The sequence below is a fragment of the Ciconia boyciana genome, chromosome 11 (assembly GCF_034638445.1).
Source record: "Ciconia boyciana chromosome 11, ASM3463844v1, whole genome shotgun sequence".
NCBI classification, from domain to species: domain Eukaryota; kingdom Metazoa; phylum Chordata; class Aves; order Ciconiiformes; family Ciconiidae; genus Ciconia; species Ciconia boyciana.
The window spans coordinates 21,213,416-21,237,983 of NC_132944.1; the positions used below are offsets into that span (position 1 = coordinate 21,213,416).

Consider the following 24,568-nt stretch of genomic DNA (forward strand, 5'->3'; position numbering starts at 1 on the left):
CTCAGCTCCATGGCAAGAGCAAAACTTGTCATGCAAAGGCCCTGTTTCTGACCCTAGCTGAGATGGGCACCACACAGACGGGGCAAGAGGCAGCGCAGGGATGCCGGAGAGAAGAACAAGAGACAAACCACACCCTGCAAAGTACTTTGGGTGCCTCCAAGATCCTGTTAAATAGCTGGACCTAGCAGCCCTGGCAAGTACCACTACCAGCGAGGCTTCTGCTTGCACTAACCAGCATTTTGTAGTCAATCTGCTGCCGGATAAGCTTGTCTTCACTGAGGGAGTAGCGAGCCTCTCCCGTGATGGCATCGATGGGTCCCTTCTCCATCTGCTGCTTGATGGCGCAGTAGAGCATGAAGAGCGGTTCCCCAGCACACTCCTGAGGGACAAGGGATGGAGGAGAGGGAGAGAGAGGGGTGAGAACACGCCAGCCACCAGCTTTGCCTTTCAAGAACCACCACTGTGTCAGGAGCCTGCTGTGGCCCTGCAGCATCGAGCCCCATATGTGGCTTTATAAAGAGTCTCCAGCCCTTGCTCAAGACTGCAAGGAAGGGGGCACATGGTAATATTAATCCCATGGAGGAACTCATTCTCTCCTTCCAAGCCCACTGGAGGTTGTTCCCTTGTCTATGAACCCCTAGGCTCAGGTTCCCAGATTTTCCAGATGCTCCTCGGTGAATTCTGCTCATTCTACAGGCCAAAAATGAGCTAAAAAGGTTAAATTCAGGGCTAGTGAAGAGCAGGTTGGGTCTGGGGACTTTGTGTATGGGATATAGCCCATGTTTTGAGCTGGCCCAGCCAAGAGAAGCACCTGAGGACCTGAAAGGGCACGCTGCAGTGGGACAGCCTGGGGGCTCCTGCCCAGGCATCACGATGCAGTTCTGGCATCTGCCAGGAGCCCAGTCCCACATGAGAGAAGGTCAAAGGACGTTTCTCCATATGATGGCTGGGCGCAGCCAGCCAGATCCACTGGGAAGGAAAAGCAAGAGAGCAACTCACTGACGACCCTACCGTGAGCCTCCAGCTGATGGAGGGGACCAGGCAACGAGGTTTCCTGCAGTTAAACCATTTGCCACCTACACGTCCCCACTGCCAAACCCCTATAGTCACCAGCCAGAGCCATATCAGCATCTATCTCATAGGTGGGAGGAAGGGAGAGGGAAACTGGACCAGACAATTCCCCCGAAGATGCTGGAACTGCAGTGACCCACGAACAGCAAAGGACCCGCCAAGGCTGGAGGCACCAACCAGCCTGGAGCCATGAGTTGGCGTAGGGGGGCTGGAAGTGGACACCCCTTTATCACCCAGGGCCCAAACCTCTCCCCTGAGCTGCACCCCAACGAGCCCTTCCAGATACAGGCGTTAGCCCTAAGGGAGAAAAAAGGGTATGATGGGAGCAGAGAGGACAGGGAAAAGTCCCAGCAGACTTTACCCCACCAGCCCTCGCCCCTCCCTCCCATCCGCCTCACAAATAAATTGTACTTTGGTGCAAAGTGCGGCTGCTCTCCCTGTCACCATATGCTGTTAGCATCTCGTTAGCATCTGCGGTAATTAAAGAGACAGCTGCTAACGAGCAGGAACAGGCATACATCATCCCCAGACCTTCCGACAACATGCATGTCTTTGAAATTATGTTTCATTTGCAAACTTGGCTTCATTAAGTCAGCTTGGAAAAGTGTGAGACCCAGGGTGGGTGCTACACTGCGCATCGCCGGCTGCCCTGCAAGGCGGGAGTGCCAGGCTGGCCGCAGAGCGGGGAGCCCCACAGCACCCCGAGCCAACCCTCCGGCCGCGGTGGAAAAAGACTCGAGCTGCTTCTTTCGGTTGCTTGTAAAAACTCCCCATAAAACTTCCAAGTCTGCGGAAGTGGTGTGGATGGAGGATAGCCTGGAGCGGGACTCCTGCTCACATCTGGCACAGCTGCTCCCGTCTCAGCTCACAGATTTCCCCTCTCTGGCGAGGGACGGTTGCTGCCCCCCCCATCTGCAGCTCTGCGCCCACCTCTGGGGATCCCCACCGAGAGAGGTCGGTTCTGCCTTTCCCGCGTTGGCGGCCCAGTTGCACTCCAGGCATCGCAGCAACACCTCCTCCGCTCCTCAGACATCGGCTGCGCTGACGGGGAACAAATCTCCTTTGGGAGGTGTGGATTAGAGCTGGCCCTACGGCCTCCCCGGAGGGACGGAGGCATCGGGGGTCCTGGTGACGGGTACGTCACTCTTCCAGCACCATGCAGGCTTTTAGGGGCTCCTGCGTGCCCCAGGATCCTGGTCTCCTTCTGACCCGTCAGGTACCCTAACGTCAACTGAAACAGCCCCCCTGCCCTGTCCCCCGACTCTGCGCATCCTCCATGGTGCAGCGTGGCTTCCCCACCTGTTCCAAATGTGGGTCCTACCCTTAAAATCCAAAACCTCACTCCCAACCTCACTGTCCCCGCCGGCTCTTGAGGACCAGGGCTGAGATGCTGCCGAGGGTCACAGCTCACCGAGCCACAACAGCTGAGGATGGTTCGGGGCTCGTCCCTGGCAGAGACCAACAAAATGAACAGGGACCGCAGAAACCGGCGCCAGGCAGTTGCCCCGAGATGATCTCCACTGGGGACTGCTGCGATGGGGCCGGGCGGCCTCGCAGGTTGATGGAGGGCAGCCCGTCCCCCAAACGCAGCCGTGCCCGTGCCTGAGCGAGGGGGGCTTTGGGGGCCTCTCCGCACGAGCCGAGCTGGAGGAGGGCAGCTGCAAACGCCCCCGTGCACGTGCGTCGGCACATTGGCTGAGGCGAGCCAGCTAACGCTCAAACTGTCTTATTGACTAGATCTAGCTCATCAGGCACCTAATATCGTGCATTTTTCAGCACTTGTCTCAATTTATCCCTCTCCCTTTCCCTGGGGTGTCTCATTAAGAGTCTGATAAATGCTACTACAGGGTGCCCATGAAAGCACCAGCCCTTGCTGGTTCCCCACGCTGCTGGCCCTGGGCAGGGGGGGCTGTCCTGTCCCTGTCCCCATCCCTCACCCCAGCACATCACAGCCGCGTGATGCCGAGCCCCCGGCCCTGCTCCGGGCAGGTTTGCTGAGAGCCGATCTGGCAGCTGGGCACACATCCGCCTGCCTCATTTACATGCACGATTACCACGGTTTGGTGCAGTTTCCCTGCTGGCAAACTGTCTGCTGTGATACCTCTCCATCTACTCCACGGGTTTCTCCTGCTTTTGAAGCCACCTGTGATCCTCAGTGCCGGCAGACAGGCAGAAACGGCCCCGTGGGTCTCCTCTGGTGGGACCAACCGAGAGGCCATGAGCGCACCCTCAAGTCTCTTCCAGTCTAACTCAAGTGACCCAAGCAATGAAGTTCCAACCACTTCCCCGGGGAGATGATCCCCAACGTAACAAATCTCACAGCCAGCAGGTTTATCCAGGCCCTCCACAAATGTTCCTCCTGTAATGGTGCATCTAGATTGGACTTCTCTCTCCTGCTACTACCACCCAGAGACTGGAGGCATTTTCCCCCACCAAAGCCATGGTGTAGCCAAGGACTTTATAACAAGGCATTGCCCTGGTCCCATCCCCACGTCTCTCTCTCCTGCTACTCCTTATTCTCAGACCTGCCCCGCACTGGCGATGCGCCTGGAAGCCTCTCCGAAGGGGGACAGGGCTGTACAAGGACAGATGCAAGACAGTGGTGGCACATGAGCTGATCCAAAGCAGCTTCTGAGCAAGGTGAACATGCCCCCATCACCTGCCCACGTGGCCCAGCCCAGCCAGGGCCAGGCCAAGGACGTCAAGTCACGCACACGAATGCAACGTCCCCAAACACCGCTGTGGGCGTTTGAAGGCTGTGCACTGCGCTTTGCTCGGCCAAAGCACAACCTTGTCCACTTCAAGGAGCCCTGAGGGAGTTTATCCACAGCGAGAGCTACTCCTGCCTGTCCCACTGACCCCACAGAGCCCAAAGAGCCGTCTGCTGGTGTCCTACCTGATGCCACCGGGCACTGCCGCTGCAGGGGTGGAGGGTGGCCCCATGAGCAAAGCCCCAGCATGAAGAGGCAGCAGGAGGTTTGACATCTCCCCACGACCGGCACAGCTTTTCTCCTCTCCCACCCCTGGAAAGCAATCTCCACCGCACACTACAGCTAGATTTTTATAGATACAGGCTATCCCTCAACGGAGGCAAAAAGCCAAGTGCATGTAAGTGATATTATAAATCACCTCTCGTTGACGATCACTTGAGTTCTGCACAGACTCCTGCTTGCTCTCATCTCTTGGCTGGAAATGGTTCAAACCCTCTTTATCTTAATGAGGGATGAAATCCCACAAAAACGGCTGCGTGCCACCCAGCCTCGCTGCGCCGATGCCAGGCAGGATCCCAAGAAACGGCTCTACTGACTGACAAATCTGCGGTGGGACCAGAGACGCCATTCACCCCACCGGTGTCATCCCAAAGCAACAGCAGGACCGAGCTGGTGGTCCATGGGCTGGAGCTGCATCTGCGTAACCCGCTCTAGCAGGTGGAAGCACCGGTGCTGATGGGATAAATGTTCTCGATATGGGTTGGGTGAACCAGCGGTAAAAGCAGCCCTTATGCTTTGGCATCCTCTTCTGCTACCCGTGAAGAAATTGGGAAACAGGAGAATTGAAGCTAATGGGCTCGCCAACGCAGGCAGGGGCAGGAGGAGGTCCAACATCAGCTGCCAACAGGCACCACGGGGCGTCCATCCCCACCGGGGCACCTTTGGAAAGGGAAGCAGCAGCAGAAGCGGAGATGCCTGGGGGAAACGGTCTCCCTACCAAGGAGCCTCAGCGTCAAAGAGATGAAGGAAAAGCAGCAGCGTTACGCGAAGAGCGCAGCACATCAAACTACAGCTCAAACAGGCAGAAATATCCTCCGAGCACAGTGATGTCTACAGAAGGACCAGCTCCCGCAGCTTTTTCCTCCCAAGTTACACAAGCAGAAGCAAGGAGGGAGGAACGGGGACCACTCCGAAGGGATTCAAGACTCAGCTGAGTTGCTTCAGATTTATCCTTTTTCTGGGCACCGTTTTTAAGAAGATCTCAAACCCACTACGCATTAAGCAATCCTGGTCTGGATTTCATTTCTCAGTCTCAGCTCTCTCCCCAAAAGGAGACCCAGAATCACTAATCACATCTCAGAAATACAGGATGGGAACGGAGGCCTGGGAAGCGATCTCTGCTCTGGGAGGGAGCGGCAGCACTGAGGAGCACGTCAGCGCAGGCTCTGGGTACCACGCTGCCCGTCCTGGTGAGGCAGGAGCCGCCTCCCCACCCGTGCCGGGTTGCCATCCCTTCCCAAACTCACCTTCAGAAACTTGTACAGCAGAAACGTGAACCAATTCGTCAGCATCTTCTCTGCCACCGACTCCGTTCTGCAGGGAAGGCAGAGAGCAAAGTCATCAGGAGAGGATATTAAAGGTCTCTGATCTCACCTATCGCCACCTCAGCCTCGGACTGTGGCTATATTATTTTTGGCTTTAAAAGGTCACATCTGGAAACACAGGAGCCTCGAAGCAAAGGGGCACAAGCAGACAGCAAAAGCTCTAGTGAAAAGCCTGCCTATCCGTAAGGCTGAGCCACAGCAGCCCCCCAGGAGGGAGAAGCAAATTGGTCTCCAGTGTATTTGGAGATCCAGAGAGGGCCGAGCATGACCTTCTCCCACGGGGAGTCTCGCCCAGGGGATGACCAGCTTTCTGCCTCTCCCTGGTACCTTCTACTTAAATGAAGTTTGTTTCTTGCATCGCGTCCCATTGGAACCAGGCAGCTGCCTCCACAGGAGGATTGCATGAGACACTTAAGCCAGGTAAAATGTCACCAAGCCTACTTCAAGCTCCTCAGTTAAAGCACAACCTGAAGGGAAGAGCTGAGGTTGCAAGGCAAGGCCAGATCCTGACCCGCATTCCCACAGCAGGAGCACCTCCTCCCACAGCGACGAGTGCCTGACGTAGCTGGAAGCCCCTCTCCCCACCGCGGAGCTGCTGCTCTGCCTTCTGCTCCTGCAGCGCACCCACCACCGCTATTGCCCTGACACAGGCCCACCACTGCTGGGTGACGTGGGACTTCCCAGCAACACCCAAAGCAGCCCTTGATCTCTACACCCTCAAAGCCCAAACCGCAGCAGGACAAGAGGACAAGAGGACAATCACCGCCAATACTGGAGGGATAAAGAGAGTTTTCCCCAGCAGCCTGTACAAGGTCTGTTCAGAAGAACTGCTGGAGGAGAGAACACCTGGTTCTTGGCACTCAGTGGTGGTGATGGTGAAGCTTTCGGAGGCCATGTGCTGCACCCTTGCTTCTCTCTGTGCCCCTGCCCTCGGGCCTGGATCTGGGTGGCTCTCGGGCAGGGATGCAGAGCCCTGCAACGCAGGGAGGGCACCGGTCCACTGGCACATGGCCTCGGTTAAAGCCACCGCTGGATTTACGTCTTGGGTCTTTGATCCCAGTAGGGTTTTGGTTAAACTTATCCCCAGTTCTAATTCAGCCGAAAACAAGGGGATTAAAGGAGGAAGAAGTAAGAGCAGTGGCTGGAAGTCAAGCTGTTTTCCATGTATCTTTGGAGCGCTGTGCAAAGACACTGTGCCAGGCTTAGGATTTAGCCCTTCCCTGCCTGCATGGTGGAAATCGTGGGTCTCTGTGTGTCTCCTCGGAGTGGGGTGGTGATGTAGGAGTTTGCAGTGAATGATCATGCAACCACCTGCTCAAAAAGGACCTTAAAAATAGAGCCATGCTTCTCAGCTTTTGGCAATGCAGTTGAAAAAAGCAGCCAAAACTGCCTTGAGAAAACCTATAAATTGCCCCTAGTTTCCTAAAGTATGGTTCAAATCTAGATGGCAACATGCTCCAAAGCATGGTAGGGAAGGTCCAGGGGAGTCACCTGTGTCTGCTGGGGACCATCACCACGCAGCACGTGCTCAAGAGGAAAAGCAGGATCCTGTAGGATGGGTGTGAGATGTGGTGGGTCCGAACAGGACGTGGGGACCTCAGGGTGATGGTGCTGCAGCCAGGACGTGCCACACCGGCAGAGGAGAGGGACAGCCCAGCATGGAGGGAGCCGAGTGTGACACAGGACCCAGGTGAACCGCGCAGCCCTACAAGGGCAGCTTAACGCGCCTGTCTCTGCACCACAGCCTGGTCTCACTGCCGCAAGATTAAAATTCCCCCTAACACGTCCATTATTTTTAAAGTGGCTTTCACTCCCTTTAAAGTAAAAACGCCAGCCAGTCCCCCGACTCTCTCCGGTTAGACTTCTTCAGCTTATCCACCCATTAATCATCAGATCAGCCACTTGCAAACACAGATGCTCCTGAAAGCAGAAGCAATACTAATAACCTCAGGGACGTGGCTGCATTCCTGTCGCACCAGGGGAAGGGACACAAACGGGTTGACTCAAGAGACAAAACCCAGAAGGAACCCAAACCTCAGAGCCACCATGAAGAGCCCCACTGCCCAACGGCAATGCCATGCCCGGCAGATGGGGCGGGAGCAGCTCCCAACGGCCAGATGGCTGGGGTAGGAAATCCACTTTCCCAGAGTTTATTCAAGCTGACTTGGGGTCGTATGGTCCCATCCAAGGCTTTCTCTTGTGCTAATGGGGCTTAGCCCTTTTTGCCCTCCCTGGAATAGCACAGCTCTCCTTAAACCATTAGGAGACCTGAGCCTCCAGAGGAGGGAAGCCATCCTGTGCCCCGCCAGGAAAGATTAACCCACCAAGGGGAAGAAAAAAAGAGAGAAGGCAAGGGACATGGGGAGAAAGCCAAGGGAAGGGGTGGACTGAAGCCGTTCAGCAGACATCCTCCCCGGCCCCAGACCAGGTCCTTTGCTGACAAGCCTGTAACGCTCATCTGAAGTGCCACCACCCGGGCTCTGGCGGATGTTTGTCATTATCTGCGATAGAGCCAGATGCCACAGCAACGGGGGGATTATCCAATAACAAAATAAATAAATAACAGCTCTCCCCAGTTAGATCAATGTTAATCCAGTTGCCCTGGGCGGTAAGCACACTCTCGCGCCCAACAGCAGGGCTAATCAAAAGGACAGAGGAAGCACAGCCCTCAACATCGCTCGCTCCACGCTGGGCTGCAGGAAGAACAAAGTCTCTTTAAATACCACTCAGGGAGACGCGAGCAAGGTTCCGGCCAGGGGACCTTGTCCTTGTCCTAAGCCTCCCACAGCTCCACCTGCGACGGAACCCCAAGCTCCACAGCTGGGGACCGATAGTCCTTGGGCTGCCGGCTCTCGCCGTGCCGGCGTGGGCTCGGCTCTGTCCCCGTGCCGCTCCCACGGCTCAGCCACTGCAGCTGCTGGCCTCCCTGCACCGCCTTTTATTTATATTTTATTGATTTACTTCATTCCGGAGTTGTGCTCCGATGGCAGCGGCTTCGTGATGCTCTGAGAGACCCAGGAGCTGGAAATGCAGTTTAAATATTTCAGCAAAGCCTGGTGTCGTGGAGGGACAGTAAGAAGGGAAGAGCCCAAGGATGCACTCAGGGAACAGGGATGGGGGACAGGGGTTGGCACCTCTGAGACCCACCCCTCTCCCGGCCAGCCACGGGTCTGCACCACACCCCCTCCCTGGCACATTGCTAATGGGTGCTTTGAGAAATTAAAGGCTCCCTTGCAACGTGATAAATGAAGCAGAGAGAGTAAGAAAGCAACGTGCCTAAAGAGATCGGCCAAGGGAAGGTGGCAGGGCTGTAACTGGGATCAGCTCGCATCTGTGTCCACTCCAGGCACCTCCCCAGGGCCAGGCACACAAAACCCAACAGGCTTTGTCCTGTCTCGCCATGCCATGAGCATTGGTTGATGTTTGAAAGATGCTCTGGTTTTCTCAAGCCTTCCTGGTGACTTGCCAACCCTGCGGCCCTCAGCCATCCCTGCATCTCCGCCGGAGGCTGGTGGCACCGGGCTGGTGGAGGCAGAGCTGGGGAGGCACGGCACGGCGCGTGAAGGGGGAGGACAGCACGGAGGGCCTCGAGCTGGGCTGGTGGAGCTTATTAATTGTTTTTGTTCAGCACTTGGTGTATCTTTCAATATTCATCAGCCCGTGATGAAGGAGAGCTCAGAGCTATCGTTAAATATTGATGGGCCAGGCAGACTCACAGCAGGGCTTGGCAGGCTGCCTCCTGCTCGCGCTCCCCCCGTCCCCGGCGAGACTCCCAGCTTGCGAAGATCCGCTTGGCTTTCCTACGAAAACCCCACCACGTGCCCGGCGAGGTGGGCAAGCCCTGAGGAGGCAGTGGGGAAAGGAGGACTCCGGCCTGCTGCGAACCCGCGGAGGCACCCACGCAGGAGTGCCGGCAGCAAGGCGGCCACCAGGCAAGGCAGGTCTGGGGGGCTGCCTGGCCACCTGGCGAAGGGAAGGCGGGTGGGAGCATCGCTGCAGCAACACGCGACAGTGCCCGACACCGGCACGCATCCTCCCTGCACCAGCCTACGCTGTTGGCAGCCACCGAGCATCTTGCTCGCTCCTCCCCAGACAACAGGAACCTGCACGGGCCAAACCAGAGCGAGAACGTCCCATGGGCAACTCTTGAGCTGGCTGGGTCCAGGTGGTCCCACATCCCTCTCATACTTGCATGCAGACAGGCAAGGAAATGCTTGACCACAGACCCAGCGCCGACATTGCCACAGCCAACACCAAAGTCATCAGGCACTTCCCACAGCTCCAGCCTCTCGGATGGTCACTCACCTTCTCAAGAGTAGCTTGGGGTGGTTCTTACTCTCCAGGTTCTTCTCGATGAGGTCGGAGAGGAGCTGCTTCAGCACGCCCGTGGCGTACTCCATCTCGCCCTGCAGCGCCGTCATGATGAGGGAGGCCACGTTGCCACGGTCCCGCATGGAGAAGCTCCGCTGAGCCTCCAGAGTGCGGATGAAGGTCAGCAAGAAGTGCTTCTTGTTCAGGAGCTGCCCAAAGAGGGTCAAGGACTTCTCCACGTTCGCCTGGACCTGCAAGGATAGAGCAAAGCTGGGAGATGGGCACGACAGGGAGGGCAATGAGAAGAAGGCGGCTGGGCTGCACAACACCCTGGATTCACCCTCATCCCCCAAGAGGAAAGGATGAAAAATGGGTCAAAAAGCAGCTGGATTTGCTCTCTCCATACTACCAAGCTTCCTCTTTGGTGATCGGCCTCAGTTCCCCCCAGAAGTATTATCTAGTTTGTAATATCTCAGCATCAGGTTAACACAGTCTCAGGGCATCAATGTATATATATGTATATATATAGACACACATTTCCATACAAAGACTCTCTCCCGCGTGTGTGCAGGCACATACACGCACTTTCCTCCCATAAACAAACACTCTTTCCCTCCCAAACACACACACAAATTATCATTTTCAATTTCAGCTAACAAGCAGCTCAATTCCCACCCAAGCCACTGTAACACGCTCTTCGGGTACTGCACAGAAAGCAAACAAAGCCACAGCCCTGAGCTCTGCCAGCAGCAAACCCGCCTGGTTTTGGGGGGCCGGATTTCAGACAGGGAAGCAAATAGCAGAAACCTGGCTCTGCCCCACTCCAGACACAGCCTGAAATATTCCCTTTCCTCTTGAGATGTCTGAAAGTGTATTTCTGGCCATACTTGGCCACGTAGGACCCAGCAGGGATTGGGCTGGGATGCTTTCATCCCCACGCTGCCATCGTCAGCCCAGCTCTGGTCAGCCCTGACCACATTTCTTATCAGAAATGAACATTTTTACAACACAACGTTTTCCCATTAGAAAAGATGGTTTCCTCTGAATAAAAGCCTTGCCGTGGTAAAACGTCAATTTTAATTATTTTTTCTTCCCCCCCTCCCCCCCCCCGCCCTGCCTTGCTGATTGGGAGAATAAGCGAAAAATTTCATTTCATGTCAGTATTTGGAGACAAAACAACACTTTTCATTTCAAAACACCAACTCAAAATGAAGAACAGGGTTTTGACACATCAAATCATTTCACTTCAATCAAAACTTTGGCTCGGCACTCTTCAGTTCAGCGAAATTCCTCGCGGTTGTAACTTCCCCCTCCAAACACTCTTTCCCACTGGACAAAAACCCCGTTTCCCACCCGGTCCTTGTCAATTCTGCGCCACGAGCCCCCAGGTGCCACTGTCACCCTCATCGCCCAGGCGAGCGGGGACGCCTGCCCCAGAGCATCCCCGAAGGGCGATGCGGGAGTGACGAACCCTCTCCGCCCCCGTCCTCGGGGTTCCTTTGGCGGGCACTACGCGAGCAAGCACGTGGCTCAATTTCCCTTAATGCAGGTCAGAGGATAACGTCCTGCTAGGAACAGAAATGCTTTAAATTATGTTTTCCCGGAGTCCCTCCCTCCAGACTACGCAGGGACCTCGATGCTGGTAACTCAGGCAGATGCCCGAGGTTCGGCAGCATCAGCTGCTCCCTACGGGGACACAGAGATGCCGGTTGATTCCTCAGCACGGGAAGACCCGAGAGCCAGCTGGAGCGCAGCGGCTGTGCCGGAGACCTACCAGACCCACCAGTAAAACTGGGGCAGAGGGAGATGAGTTGCATCCCCACCCCTGCGCGTTGCTGGTGCTTTGGACAGCCAAGACCAGGCAAAGGAGACCACGGGACGAGAGGCTTTCTCCTTTCAGTGGAGCAGCAACGATCTCGGTAAGATGGAAACGGGTCCTGCCCAACAGTGGCCATCCCATGGGAGCCTTGGCAGGGAGCGCGGGAGGACGTGAAACCACCGTCACAAGCAGCACGGCAATGCCTGCCGCCTCCCTGGGCCCCCGTGTTTAACTTGCTGATCATTAGCAGAAATAAATGAACAATACTGAATTAAATATTTAATCAGGCTTAAGTTCACACAAAGCAACAAACCTCCCCCCCAAAACCTAAAGAGAAAGGGAGCTGGTACCAACAGCCCGATGCTCGCTGCGGATTAGCGTGTGCGTGAGCAAGTGCCGTTTCCTTCCCGTCACTTGCAATAGCTAATGTTACGCTCTGAGTAAAGAGACAAATAAAAGCAAACCTGATTAAATTATATGAAGCTTACACAACTGTAGTTGCTTTATTTAATCTCTTTTGGGGTTTGGGTGGGTTTTTTTTTTGCTCCTTTGCAACTTTAACCCCTCGTTTCCTGGGCCAGGCTGAGCTGGCGTGTTCTCTCGAGTGGGATGTTTCAAATTAGGAGCTGGAAGCGGACAAACTCCCACCCAGCCTGCCACGGCCAATACAAAATTCCTCCTCTGATACCCTTGTTGATACCCTTTCTGCCCTTCTCTCTTTAGGGAAAACCCTTAAGAGCAAGAGCAGAGGTGAGAGGAGAGGCAGGCGTTTGCAGAGACAGGAAGGGCTGTGCCCCAGGGAGGGCTGCGCTCACACCTGCTGCGGCTCTGAGCATCCGGAAACTCGAGCTGCAAGGGGAAATCCATGGAAACGGGGTCCCCACCACCCTCCAGAGCTGGGATTAGGGACCAGGGAAAGCGGGCAGGCAGAGGGCCAGGGCCCCGCGCTGTAGCCATGCCGGCGTGCAACACCAGCACGTGCGCTCGCAGTTGGTAAAAGCTTGCTGTGTTGTAATTAGTGACCGTGCATCTTGCACCAGGGCCGATTACTTCTCCTAAATACGTTGTGAAGCCCATGTCGACCTTAATTACTGTGCCAGGTCAGCAGCGAGGGGAAGCTAAGGTCACCCCCCTCCTTTCTCTAATCAAGAGCGGCCTCGGCAGCCCAGCAAACAAGAAGCCAATTGCTGTGCAATTGCACGCACTAAATTAAACAGAGGTGGGGAGGCCGGGAGAGGAGAGGGAGCTGGTTTGGGGAGCAGGGGAAGGATGCCAAGGATGGGTCCTGCATGGGGAAACGGAGCCAAGCAACCAAGCTAGAAACAAGCGGCTGGTCAGGCATCAAACCAACCCAATTGAATAAAACAAGTGCTGTAGAAAATGACAGCAGCAATGATATTAATATAAATATTGATATTAATGTCAGAGAGCACAGTAACCATTCGGCAGCCGGTCTGCATTCATGCCGGCGGCCACGCGGCGAGATGCTCTTTGCCACGCCAGACCGGGCCAGCATCTGACCAAAGCATCTCTCCAGCCCTGCCCTTGGGGCACGGGGACTCATGCAGGGGCACGTCCCCAGCGTGAAACACTACAGAGACAGACAGACAGACAGTACCACACCTCCATCTCCTTCAGCACGGGGTGGTCTTCTATCCCTGGGAAGAGAACCCGCATGGCGTAGGTGCGATAATCCAGAAAGGGGATGCCAGCCCCATCCAGGTCATTCGTCAGCTCATTAATGTCAGTCTGCAGCTCAGCGAAGGCTGGGGTTGGAAAAGCAGAATTAAGCAACACATCCCGGCATCCCAGCACACAGCATCAGCACCCAGCCTCCGCCGCACCCTCCGGCACCCCACGGGTGGGACCCCCCAGGCATGAACCGGCTCCGCATCCCTCCTGCCGGCAGGCTGTGATCGCTGTCCCCATCTCACGGATGAAGAAACTGAGCTGCGGAGGGCGGGGATGACTACCCCAGAATAAATCAAGTGGCAGATTTGGGAACAGGACCGCTGGGTCCCGGGGGGTGGCTCAAATCCCTCTTGCTCAGCACTTGCAGCTTCCCAGGGATGATGGGGGCAGCGGGGAACAGCAAGGCTTGAACAAAGCCACAGCTTCTGGGGGAAAACATTAGCCTAAACCACAAGAATGTCCTCATTTCTTTTTGACCTAAATACTACTCGAGAGAAGAGCTCGAACACACCCACCCCAGCACCTCCCGATCCGAGCAGAGGCAGCCGCGACTCCCAGGGGAACGCGAGGCAGGGGGGTCCTGAACCTTTAATTGTACCTACAGGGAAAAGCTGACGGGAGAGGAGTCCTGGATATGCACCAGGGAAAGGGGTTGCGGGGGGGGGGAGAAAACCCTCAGAAAAATCAAATTAACAGCACTTTAAAGGGAGCTGAAAGCCAGGCAGAGGACTGCAGGCTCGTCAGCCTGATGAGAAAAAACAAACCGTCAGCTTGAAAGGCGTGCTATCTTATCTGTAACTAGTGGGACTAGCAAAGAGAAAAGGCAGGGAAGAGATTGTGCCTTTTAATTAAAAGCAGATCCTTTTATCTGCCAGCTGTGGAAGACAAGACACCATCCCCTCCACCAGCTCCCTCCCCTCTCCCTGTCACCAGTGCCATCCGCAGGCGTGTGTAGGGATGGGGATTTGGGGGAGCAAAGGGTTTTTCTTTCTTTCCCCTTTTTATTATCCTGTTTTCGGTGCCTGCTCCATCCACAGCGCTCGGGCTGGTTGTGGCTGTGGCTGGCAGGGTCGGGGCCTTGGGAGCCAGCGCAGGGGGATAATGGGCAATTAGGTTTTATCAGCAGGATCATACAAGAAATTCTGTCCAATTTCACAGCATCTGTCTGTCACGTAACGAGAGACCGACTGCCCGCTCGCAGGCAGCCCTCGCTACCCGCCTCGCTCTCTTTTCTCCCACTTGGAGAAATGGAGGGGAATTCCTCAAGTGGAAAAATCCCCGAATCCCATCCAAAATGAGTTCACTTCCTCTGACAAAGCAGCTTTGCTTGTTTCCATGCCCGCTCTGGAAGGCGGTGGGAAAGGGTGGGAGCACGCCGAGCCTCGGGATGGTACGAGACCCTCCAAGCCCCCCCTGTTAGCGGCACAAGGATCCCTCACCCTCTTTGCACTCCAAGGCCACCCGGGACTCCAGGTTGTCCATCTGCAGCTGGAGGCGTTTCAGGGTCCGGTCAGCATCCCGGGACTTGCGCTTGTAGGCGATGAGGACAATGATGATGATGAGGAGGAGGAGACCGCCCCCGCCACCGATCCCGATGATGGCGGGCAGGGTAAGCAGGCTGTCCGAGTAGATCTGCAGCGTCCCCGGGGAGAACTCAAACCCTCCAGCCTTAATCTGTGCCATGGCAGGGGAAAAAAAGGACCTGGCGTCAGGGGACACGTGCCCAGGGCAGCCGTCCCCACCATGCCCACTGTGCTGGGAACTGGGGGATGACTCCCCAGGCCGGGCAAGGAAGGATCCGGAAAAACAGAGGGACGGCAGGAGCTGGTCCAGAGCAGCGCGGCGTGCTTTAATGGGAAGCAGGACACACGCTGCCAGCGCACGCAGAGCAGGCAGAGAGTTTGATGTCTCATTCAGACAACATTACAGTAACAGATGGGATGTGAAGCGAGTTCCCCCACGGGTGGGGAGCCTGGGGGGGACCGTGCCGGGTCCCTTTCAACCTGGCGGGGTCCTGGAGCGCGAGCACCGCTGGGCTACAACCCCACAAAGAAAGGAGACTTCCTTACCAGGGGGAAGGGGTGGGAACCCCCCCGCCTTGGCACCGGCTGTGCCTTGGCACCCAGCGGGGAAGGGAGGTTGTTGGCAGGGCCAGCCAGGGCGCAGGAACGCCCGGCTGGCGAGGGGACAAAGTATTTGGTCCTACCCAACGTGTCATTAGGGAGAGCAATACCCAGGGAGCTGGAAGATGGCTCCTGAGGATGCTCCTGCACGTGCACCAACTATCCAGGTCCTCATCCGAGGACGAGCATGCAGCAGGGCGGGTGCCAGGATAAAGACTGAACCTCTGTGACACAGGGGACACGAGAAGCAAAGGCACCGGTGTCAGCACTTACTGTGACTTTGTGCTGGCCGGTGAGGTTGGGGGACTCGCAGAGGAGCTGGGTCTCCGAGACGGTCAGGGTGCAGGGAGTGTCCCCGATCAGCACCGTGTAGTTCAGGCGGGAGTTTCCAGCCGCCGGCGGGAGCAGGTTCCTGCCCTTTGAGGGAACAAGGAAGGAGACTGTCAGTTCTCGTGCAATGGGGAACGCTTAAAGAAAACCAACGTAAAGCAAATTCGTGCTCTTGCAGTGCAGGACTTTGCCCCAGGAGAGACAAAAAGCCACCTCCACAGAGGGACACGTCCCTACCCCTCTGCCCCCGGGTGCACGCTGCCTTACCTTGAGGATGAGGGGAGAGCTGGGCTTCAGCTCCAGCATTCCCGTGGGGCTGAGCGGCTCGAAGACAGGGTCCGGGTAGTAGACGAAGTTGGTGGTGTTGATGATCAGCAGGGCCTGGACGTTATCCATGACGAAGCCGATCTCATCCGGGCGGTCGCCGACCTCTGGAGGGCTCCGCACGGGGTTGTCAATGGAGGGCGCGTAGCACACCATGGTGGTGTCGTTGTAGACGGTGCAGTTCTGCAGGAGGCACGGACGGAGGTCAGACCCAGCTCCTGACAGGGAGGTCAGGATCGGACCCCACAAGGATCTCCTGCAAGCAGCAGCTCTGGACACAGGGTTTAGACTCGGGATGTCCTGTGCCATTACATCCACAGGCGCCACGTTCCACCCCGGGGCAGAGAAAGACTCCTGTCTGCGATGGATATGCGAGGGGTGGTAGGTGGGAGCTCTCTGGGAACGGGCTCTGTCACTATCCTGCAGACATCCCACAAACCTTCCATCAGTTTTGCACACTCAGATCTCAATCCTCTCCTGGCAGCACCTGGCCAGAGGCCCGGCAGGGAGACGGGTGCCCCTCTTTGGGTGGCAGCCCCTGGACCTCAGCCCTTCCACACCATCACACCTGATGGGCAAGGGGTGTGTGTTCTGCCCTGCGTTGCAGAGGGACGGCATCCCTCCTCCTCGTGCTCTGCCCCCAGCCAGCACCACTTACGTTCTCCCTTTCAGAGTTGCAGTACTTGGCTCGGATCCTGGGCTCTTTGATGGTGGCCAGGTTGGTGCCAGTCACGGTCAGCAGCGTCCCACCGCTAGAGACGTGGAGACAACGGGTTAGGAGAGGCAGCTTGGCACTGAGTCCCCACTTGTGGGAGGGAAGCGCCCACCCTCACCAGCCAGACACCCATCTGCCCCTGCCTGGGTGCAGCACAATGCCCCGGGGACCTTTTATCCCACCCAGATGTCACCACAGCCAGCAGGATCTGACATTCACCACCACCAAATCATCTCAGCTGACCCAAGGGCCAACTAGAGATATAAAACCTGCCTAATTAACACTAACATCCCACTCTGCATCCAGGTTTGGGGTCTGAAGGCAGCTCCCAAGCTAAAAGAGACCAAGCGTCCACGATGGGAAAGCATTCCGAGGAGGAGGAGGAGGTCCTCTCTGCCACCGCCTTCTCCACCATGCAGGCAGCGGGTGGCAGGGCAGGCTGAGCCCTGCCAGGTTTTCTCCACGGCTCGGTGTTAAAAGCCCCGCAGTCCCAGCGAGCTCGGCCGTGCCCCTGGGGAGCTCGCTCCTCATCAACACCCTGGGGAAGGTTTCCCTTGGCGCTAGCGCTTAATGGATTCCTTCGCCTCCTCTCCAGCCAATTCAAACCTTTTAGAAAAATATGTAAACATTTCAAAAAATCCCCCAATGGGAAATATTTTAATTTTATTCGCCGCCGCCAAGTATCAAGCTGAAATTAAGCAGATCCAAAGCGCGCTCTGCTCTTGCCCCCTGCCAGGCTGAGCACTGCAGGCCAGGAGTTAGCAGGACCCCGGTGCCAAGCCATCGCTCACACTCCTCTTGCCACGTCTCTGGAGCACAGCCCGGCGGCTATCACAGCAGCACTGGGATGTACCCATCAGGAGGGGGGATCCGTGCAGAAAACAGCCTCCCCTGCATCCCACGAGCTCCCTGTGGCACCCCTCCATTCACCTGTTGATGCTCCACTCGGGATCGATCTTCTGGATGGTGGGGTCCTCCGTGTAGTTGTACTTCACCTCTGGGTTGCTCAGCTCTGCCCGGTTGATGTTGATGAGGATGGGGGAGCCGCCCGGGGTGTGCCCAGGGGGGGTCCTGCACCGGATCTCGCGGGCGCTTCTCCTGGGGCAGAAACACACAACCCGTCAGAGCCCAGGCGGGAGGGAGGCGAGCGCAGCCGGGGGCGGCCGACGCTGCCCGTGAGGCCCCCGCCCCAGCCCCTCTCCCCTTCTGAACCTGCCAGGGCAGGGAGAGAGAAAGGAGGAAAAAAAGGAAAAAAAAAAAAAACAAAACCCCAAGAAATGAAACAAAAGGCAGCCAGGAAAGGCTGAGCAGCTCCTGAGCGTTCCCATCGTGCGGCTGCTGCAAACAGCAGCGATTATGGCTGATAACCAGTAATTACCGCAGGAAAATATTTAAAAAGCCGCTCCATTATCATCCCTAATCTAAAAATTATCCACTTCATGCCTCAGGGCTTTGTGCTTTTAGAGAAAAATCCCCGTTCTTTGGGCTCTTCCTGCAGCCTCTGACACACAGAGGTTTCGGGGGGGGGAGACACCTCCGGCCGCCCGCAGGGTTTGGCTCCTGGGGTCTCTCCTGGCTCCCCAGCACGGGCTCCCGGCCGCTGCTCTGTCTGGGGGTCCCGCTGCCTCTGGAGGTGCCCATCGCCCATCCTCCGCCACCGTCCATGCCCCTCACCATGAAAAAGCGCAGGGCCGTCCCCCGATGGTCACGGAGACGTTGCTGCCGGCATTGAGGTGGCTGCCTTCGATGGCGATCCAGGTGCCACCAGAGAGAGGGCCCCGGGCTGGGACCACGCGGGAGAAAGTGGGCGTCTGTCAAAGGAAAAGAGCATCCCTGGTGTCGGACGGGCTGGGGACCGAAACCCTCGTCCCCAAGCAGCCCTAGGGAGGTGATGGGGCCGCAGAGAGGGACCCGTGGGACAGTGGCAGGACACGGTGCTGAGGGCTGGCGGGGCCAGCAGGACCACGGGGAGGCAGAGCAGTGGCAGCCTTGGAGAAATTCAACCAGCATGACCCAACGCCTGCCCAGAGCATCCCCGCCTGCCCCCAAGGGAAATGACGGTCACTTTTCCAACTCGCCTGGAAAACCACCCCAACCACCCGGGACCAGCCCTGTCCCCCGGCACGGGGCTTACCACAAAGGTGAAGCTCTTTGGGGATGTGGCCCGGTAGCTGGGCGAGCAGTCGCGGATGCACACTTCTACCCGCGCCTCGTGGACCTTGCTCGGGCTGGCATCTCCGATTTCACACACGATCCTAAGGGATGCGGGGAAGGAGCCCTCAGTGCCCCGGCACCGAGATGCTCCCTGAGCCGTGGTGGGGATGGACCAGCTTCAGAAAGGGGCAGATCTGGCACCAACCAAAGGTCCTGGGTGTCAGCAGCGTTCATGAGAAACCGAGGCAGTGGCTGTTGGCACTGCCAACCCTGGGGAGCGCTTCCCCAAAGCCTTTGGGTTCCTCCCAGAGTGACCACAACCAGCAGGTACTTCTCTTCCCAGTCCAGCCCAGTCAGCCCCACATCTTCTTGCAGCCACAGGCGGTGTTTGAGCCCCAGCACCCTGACCCCCATGTACCGAGGTGACCTGGAGCGTGCCCACCCCTCGCCGGGCACTTACTGCTCAGCGCTGATGTACTCGCTCTCGATGGGGATGCAGATGACTTTGCCGACTCGAACGCCCCAGCGAACATCTTCAAACTTCAAGCCCAGGTTCTCTCCGGTGATGGTCAGACGGGTCCCTCCTTGCCTGGGGCCGGTCTCGGGTGACAGCTAGGAGAGAGCACGGCCCGTCAGCCGAGGGAGCGGAGCCGCAGGGACGCCTCGCTCGGGCAGGCTGCAGCCTGGGCAGCCGCAGGACACGTGTTACTTCCCCCACGAGCGGCGAGGACAGATGGGTTACGATAAATGCCAGCGCATCTGCAAGGAGCACACGGAGCGGGAAAGATCTCCCGAATGACAGCCACGTCCACAAATCCTCCCAAGAACAAGCCAGGAGATGCCAGATGTGTCCGAGCAGAGGGCTGGGATTTGGACACCCCACTGCAGATGGAGCCACCTTGCAGGTGACAAGGACACCAACGGGAAAGAGACAGGGCAGCATCAGCCACGGCTTCAGCTGAGCCGGCAAGGGAGCACGTGGATCTGCCTGCCTTTTGGCCAGGTCCCACGTACCCAGGGATGAGGTCCCCACATCCAAGATGTCCTCAAAGGAGAAAGCACGTCCACCAAGTCCCTGCACACGGCAGGCAGCGGGGAGAAGGGTTTCTCTCCACTGGCAAACCCTGTGCCGAGGCCGGCTGGGAAGGGAGGGCACCTCACCCCGGCACCGCGCCTCATTTACCAGGATGATGCCCAAAAAAGCGGGCAGGCACGGCCTGACAGACGGCAGCGGGATGAGGGATGAGCGGAGGCACGGGCACTGCTGCCTCCAGCCAGGCAGTTTAACACCAGCCCCGGGGCCCAGCGCCCACCTGCAGCACTAACCAGGGTGAACGGCAGGGCTGCACGCCCCGGCCGGGACCGAGGACGGGGCTGGGTCACCGGTGACACCGAGACGGAGCAGGGGAAAAGGCGAGGGAGCGAGTAACGGGGGCTGGGTCAGGCCGGGAGGAAGGTGTGCCCTGACCCAGGGACAGGGACCGTTTTGTTGCAGGCAATGCCCCCCTCTGCTCGCGCTCCTGCCGCACTGGCAGAGATCCCCTCCAGCGCCGGGAGCCACTTCTGCCAGCGCTAAGCCCAGCGCCCGGACAGGCTCACGCTACAGCCATGCTCACGCCGCGACCAAGCACGTGCAAGCTCTTTGCATTCCTGGCAAATCTAGGCGGCTGCAACCCTGGGGCCTGAGCCAGCTGGAGCCTCCTCCTCCTCCTCCTCCTTCTCCTCCTCCTCACACAGGGCTAGTCCTGGATGCCACCCCCGCAGCAAGACGAGCAGAAGGTGGGAAACACGAAGCAGTGGACGCTGTCCACATCCCCAGCCCTGATGGACCGCGCAGAGCTGAGGAGCGTTTCCGCAGGGCCCCACCGCAGCCATCTCCTCTCTGGGGTTAACCACCATCCTCTGGATTCGCACCGGGCTGATTGCCTTCAGCGCACTCGATCGGGGGCAGCCGGTCCCCCCCACGTGCACGTGTTCCGGGACAATGGCAGAGCTGGGACCAGTGCCTGGGGCCCCGGCTCCCGCCGAGGCAGCCACAACTCACAATTCACACGGCAACAAAACCCTCCAGAGCCACGGGGAACTGCTGTTTGCCTAAACCCAGCTCAACCCCTGCCCAGGTCTGGGATCAGGGCTCGTTACGGCAGCTGCAGCCAGCATCAGGTTGGGTCTTCCCCCTAAATCGAGCTCTGCCGGGGCGGCTGGCAAGAAGCGGCTGTTTGTTTGGTGTTTCTAAATGAGTGTTAAAAGCTGCTCCGGAGCGTTAGATTCCTCCTCCTCCTCCGCAGCAAAGCTGACAAGGGCCACGCGTTCAGGGAGAAACGAGCCCGGGAATGAAACGACATCGCCGGCTGCCCAGCGTGGGGAGGTCAGGGCTAAACAGGGCGCATGGGAGGAGGGACCTGGCCAGGAGAGCAGGGGCTGCCCCGAGACTCCCCTATTCCCCCTCCACCTCCAAACCCCCGGCCCCGACGCTCTTCCGCTAATTAGTTTCACAGGGTCCTTTTACATCAACAAGCAAATGGCTCTGGCGGGCACAAGCGGTGGGCTCACTCCTGGCTCCGGCGGCCACAACAGGGCCAGGAGGTGCCAAGGCTGAGGGGTTCCCCCTTCCCGGGGAAGGGACATCCCTCTGAGGGTCACAGCCAGCACCAGGCAGGACCCGGCAGAGGTTTGGAGGTGGCTTGTCCCTACCACTGAGCGATGGGCGAGTGATTCTTCACCCATGGTCATCTCCCAGCTGAGCCCCACCACCCGTGAAGATGCCTGCACCTGGCTGGCTGGGTTGGAAGGAGGCTCCAGATCCTCCCAAAATCACAGCAAGAGATTCCTCTTTTCCCCCACCACCCCATGCTGCCCTCTCCACACCAGGCTGCTCTCTGGACCATTCCCAAGCCCGCCCGCTGCCCGGGGTGCGGGACAGGGGTTGTGGGAAGCGGCAGGCAACAAGCAGGCTGCCGGGGGAGCATCACACCAAGAGCTACACCAGCCCACGCCGACCGCCAGCTCCCAGGGCACTAACACAGCGCGGCACCAAGGTCAAGCCCACCTGCTACCGGATCTGTTTCTGCTGCACCTTTTGCAATTACCGCAAAATTTCGTAATGATTCAGGGCAGGAGAGCTGCGACCGAGGCTGGACACCGTCAGCTGCTGGGGAGCTGCTGTGAGCGGTGCACACGTGGCTGCCTGCAGCCCTGGCCACGCGAGCGCAAGAGGACAGTGCACAGCCTTCAGCGAGGCCACTCTGGGCATGGCCCGGCCACCACGGGCTGCACTTGCACCATCCCCAGGGGTCCAGCTTTGGGAAGTTCAGCCTGAGCACGGTGGGAAGCCATCGGGGATGGGGAGCCCTGCAGCCCCACATGCACAACAGGGGACCTCCTCGTAGGGATGCATGCTCTGGGGCTCGACCCTTCTCCTGCCAGCACTCCGCCAGCCCCAGGCAACTCTCTGCAGGCAGTACTTTTTGCAGGCAGGGCTCTTTGCAGGCAGGGACGTGCCCAGGGGAGGGGGTACCCCCCTCTCCCCGCGTGGCTGCCACCCCGCACACCACTGCGAGAGGCAGGCAGTGCTGGGGAAGGAATGACTCTCATTTCCAGCTTCCATCAGATAAGACACTGAAACCCAAACAGACCAGATCCAGCGCTAAGACTCCGGTAATTAACACCGGCAAGGCCCGGCCAGCCGCGGGTAAACAGAAGGTATCCAGAAGAAATACCCACCCTCTTGCACTTGGAGCCCAGCCCGACAGGCATGTGAACATTAATATACGCAATCTTATTAAACGAAGGTCATAAAAGCTGTCAGGGAAGGGGGATGATGAACTACCAGCACACATGGTGACAAGAGGAGGAGCAACGCGGAGCTGCAGCTTTCCCGGGATCCTGCAGCTGTGCGCAGGAGGAGCGGTGGGAATCTCGGTGATGGGCCAGAAAGCCCAGTGCACGGGGGTGGTGGAGAGAGGCTTTTAGCCTTGGAAATGAAAGCAGTGACAAGAAATGCTCAGTCCTAAACACCGAGCAGATCTGGCTGCTGTGAGGTGCCACTGGAGAGCCCCATCCCCATCTCCATCCCCATCTCCACCTCCATCTTCCATCTCCCATCCCAGTCCCCCGGCACTGGGCATCACCGCCCATCCGTCCCCACGTACCTTGGTGATCTTGGGGTCGGTGCAGCGGCTGTTGCCGCTGCTGGCGTGCATCCAGCTGCTCTCGTAGGCCAGGCAGTGCTGCCGCAGGGAGCAGCGCCTCTCCGACACGCACCAGCCGCACTCAAAGCGTGGGTCAGCCTTGAGGCACAGACCGCAGCTCTCCCGCAGGGCCGAGCACTTGTACAGGTGGGCTGCAATGGCAGGAGGAGTGCAGGGGTCAGCACGGCCCCCCCAGCCCGCGGGCACAGGGTTTTGGGGAGAAGGGCACCCGCTCTCACCCCCTCCTGCTGCATGCATGCCACCAGCTCCCGAGGGGACAAACCCCCATGGGCAGGAGGCACCAGCACCCTGGACTCAATGCCGAGGCAGAGCTTTGGGCTCTCTCCCAAAGCTTCTCGGAGAAAAGCCTCTTGTTTAGAAACCCGTCTGAGCGATGCAGCCGGAGCATCGCTCCCTCCCTCAAGGCACTGGTGCAAACTGCGGTCGGAGCGGGGGAGAAGGGTGGGCTGGAGGCTACGGGGAGCACCAGCCTGCTTTCCCACCCCTGTCCCATCCCTCACTCACCCTGGATGTTCTGGGGGTTGTCGATGACAAAGTTCCCGTTCCAGACCACGGACAAGTTGACCGGCAGGTCGCTGATGTCGTTCCCTTCATAGAAATACTGCAGGAGGTGACAGAAGGAGACAGAGCCCGTTAATTGGAGAGGCGAAACGCCCCGGTGAAGGGCACGGAGAGGCGTATGACCCCGTTACGTGGATGTCTCCCATCAACCCAGAGGAGAGGGATGGGGGCCTGGTTCGGACTCGCTGGCTAGGAACAGACAGGTCTAACAGCCACTGGTCAAAGCATGGGACACAGCACATGCAAACCAGTAGGCTGGACTGGCAAAAAAAGATAAATAAGCAAAACAGAGGGTTTCTAAATAGACCCAAAACCCATTAACCCAAAGGTTTGAAGCTGTTGCTGCTGGGAGAGGAGGAAACGTATGGTGTCTCTGCAACACACACATACCTCTCCCTGCCAGGCACCCGAGCCCTCCCCCATGTCCTCCCTGCTCCAGGGACGCTCAGTCGGATGGTTGGGATCACATTTGGGATCATACTCGTCACTAGCGAAGCTCGAGGAGGACAGGCTGGGCACATGGCAGGAGCACATTCGGTAGAGCCACCCCCAACAGCCGGTGGGAGGGCGTCCCCCGCGGTCCCCTCCAGCCCCGTCACCCATAACACGATGCCACGAAGCCATGGCCATGCAGCCGTGGGTGGGACAGAGCCCGGCGCCAGCCTGGTGCCATGCCAGCCCTCAGGAAGGTTTTGGGAGAGCATCCCTCCCCCCACTCCACCCCCAATGCCACCCCTGCACCGCACCCCCAGCCACCCCACTCCCAGCCCCACACTGTGCTTGGCCATCGGCTGTGCCCCACGCCAGGACCGGCGTCACCACCCCAATCCCCTGAGCTCCCATGCAGGGAGGTGACACCGGGGGATCTCGCCCCCCAGCTCCAGGGGACCCCAAACTCAGGCCCCAGCACCCGCTGCTGTCCAGACATACCCACGTCCGTTG

The 24,568-nt window shown here is 58.1% G+C and overlaps 1 protein-coding gene across 1 annotated transcript in view; it reads right to left on the bottom strand.

Moving 5' to 3' along the window:
* PLXNA1 (plexin A1) overlaps positions 1–24,568 on the bottom strand; it is a 123,981-nt gene that overhangs the window by 16,267 nt on the left and 83,146 nt on the right. Inside the window, exons 11-24 of the mRNA XM_072875598.1 lie at positions 23,570–23,666; positions 23,006–23,196; positions 19,315–19,466; positions 18,835–18,955; positions 18,375–18,511; positions 17,631–17,798; positions 16,644–16,737; positions 15,929–16,168; positions 15,605–15,748; positions 14,648–14,882; positions 13,140–13,282; positions 9,692–9,948; positions 5,309–5,375; positions 233–379 (exon numbers count right to left, since the gene is read on the bottom strand). Coding sequence (XP_072731699.1) covers positions 233–379; positions 5,309–5,375; positions 9,692–9,948; positions 13,140–13,282; positions 14,648–14,882; positions 15,605–15,748; positions 15,929–16,168; positions 16,644–16,737; positions 17,631–17,798; positions 18,375–18,511; positions 18,835–18,955; positions 19,315–19,466; positions 23,006–23,196; positions 23,570–23,666 — 2,193 coding nt within the window. The remainder of the gene's footprint in view (positions 1–232; positions 380–5,308; positions 5,376–9,691; positions 9,949–13,139; positions 13,283–14,647; positions 14,883–15,604; positions 15,749–15,928; positions 16,169–16,643; positions 16,738–17,630; positions 17,799–18,374; positions 18,512–18,834; positions 18,956–19,314; positions 19,467–23,005; positions 23,197–23,569; positions 23,667–24,568) is intronic.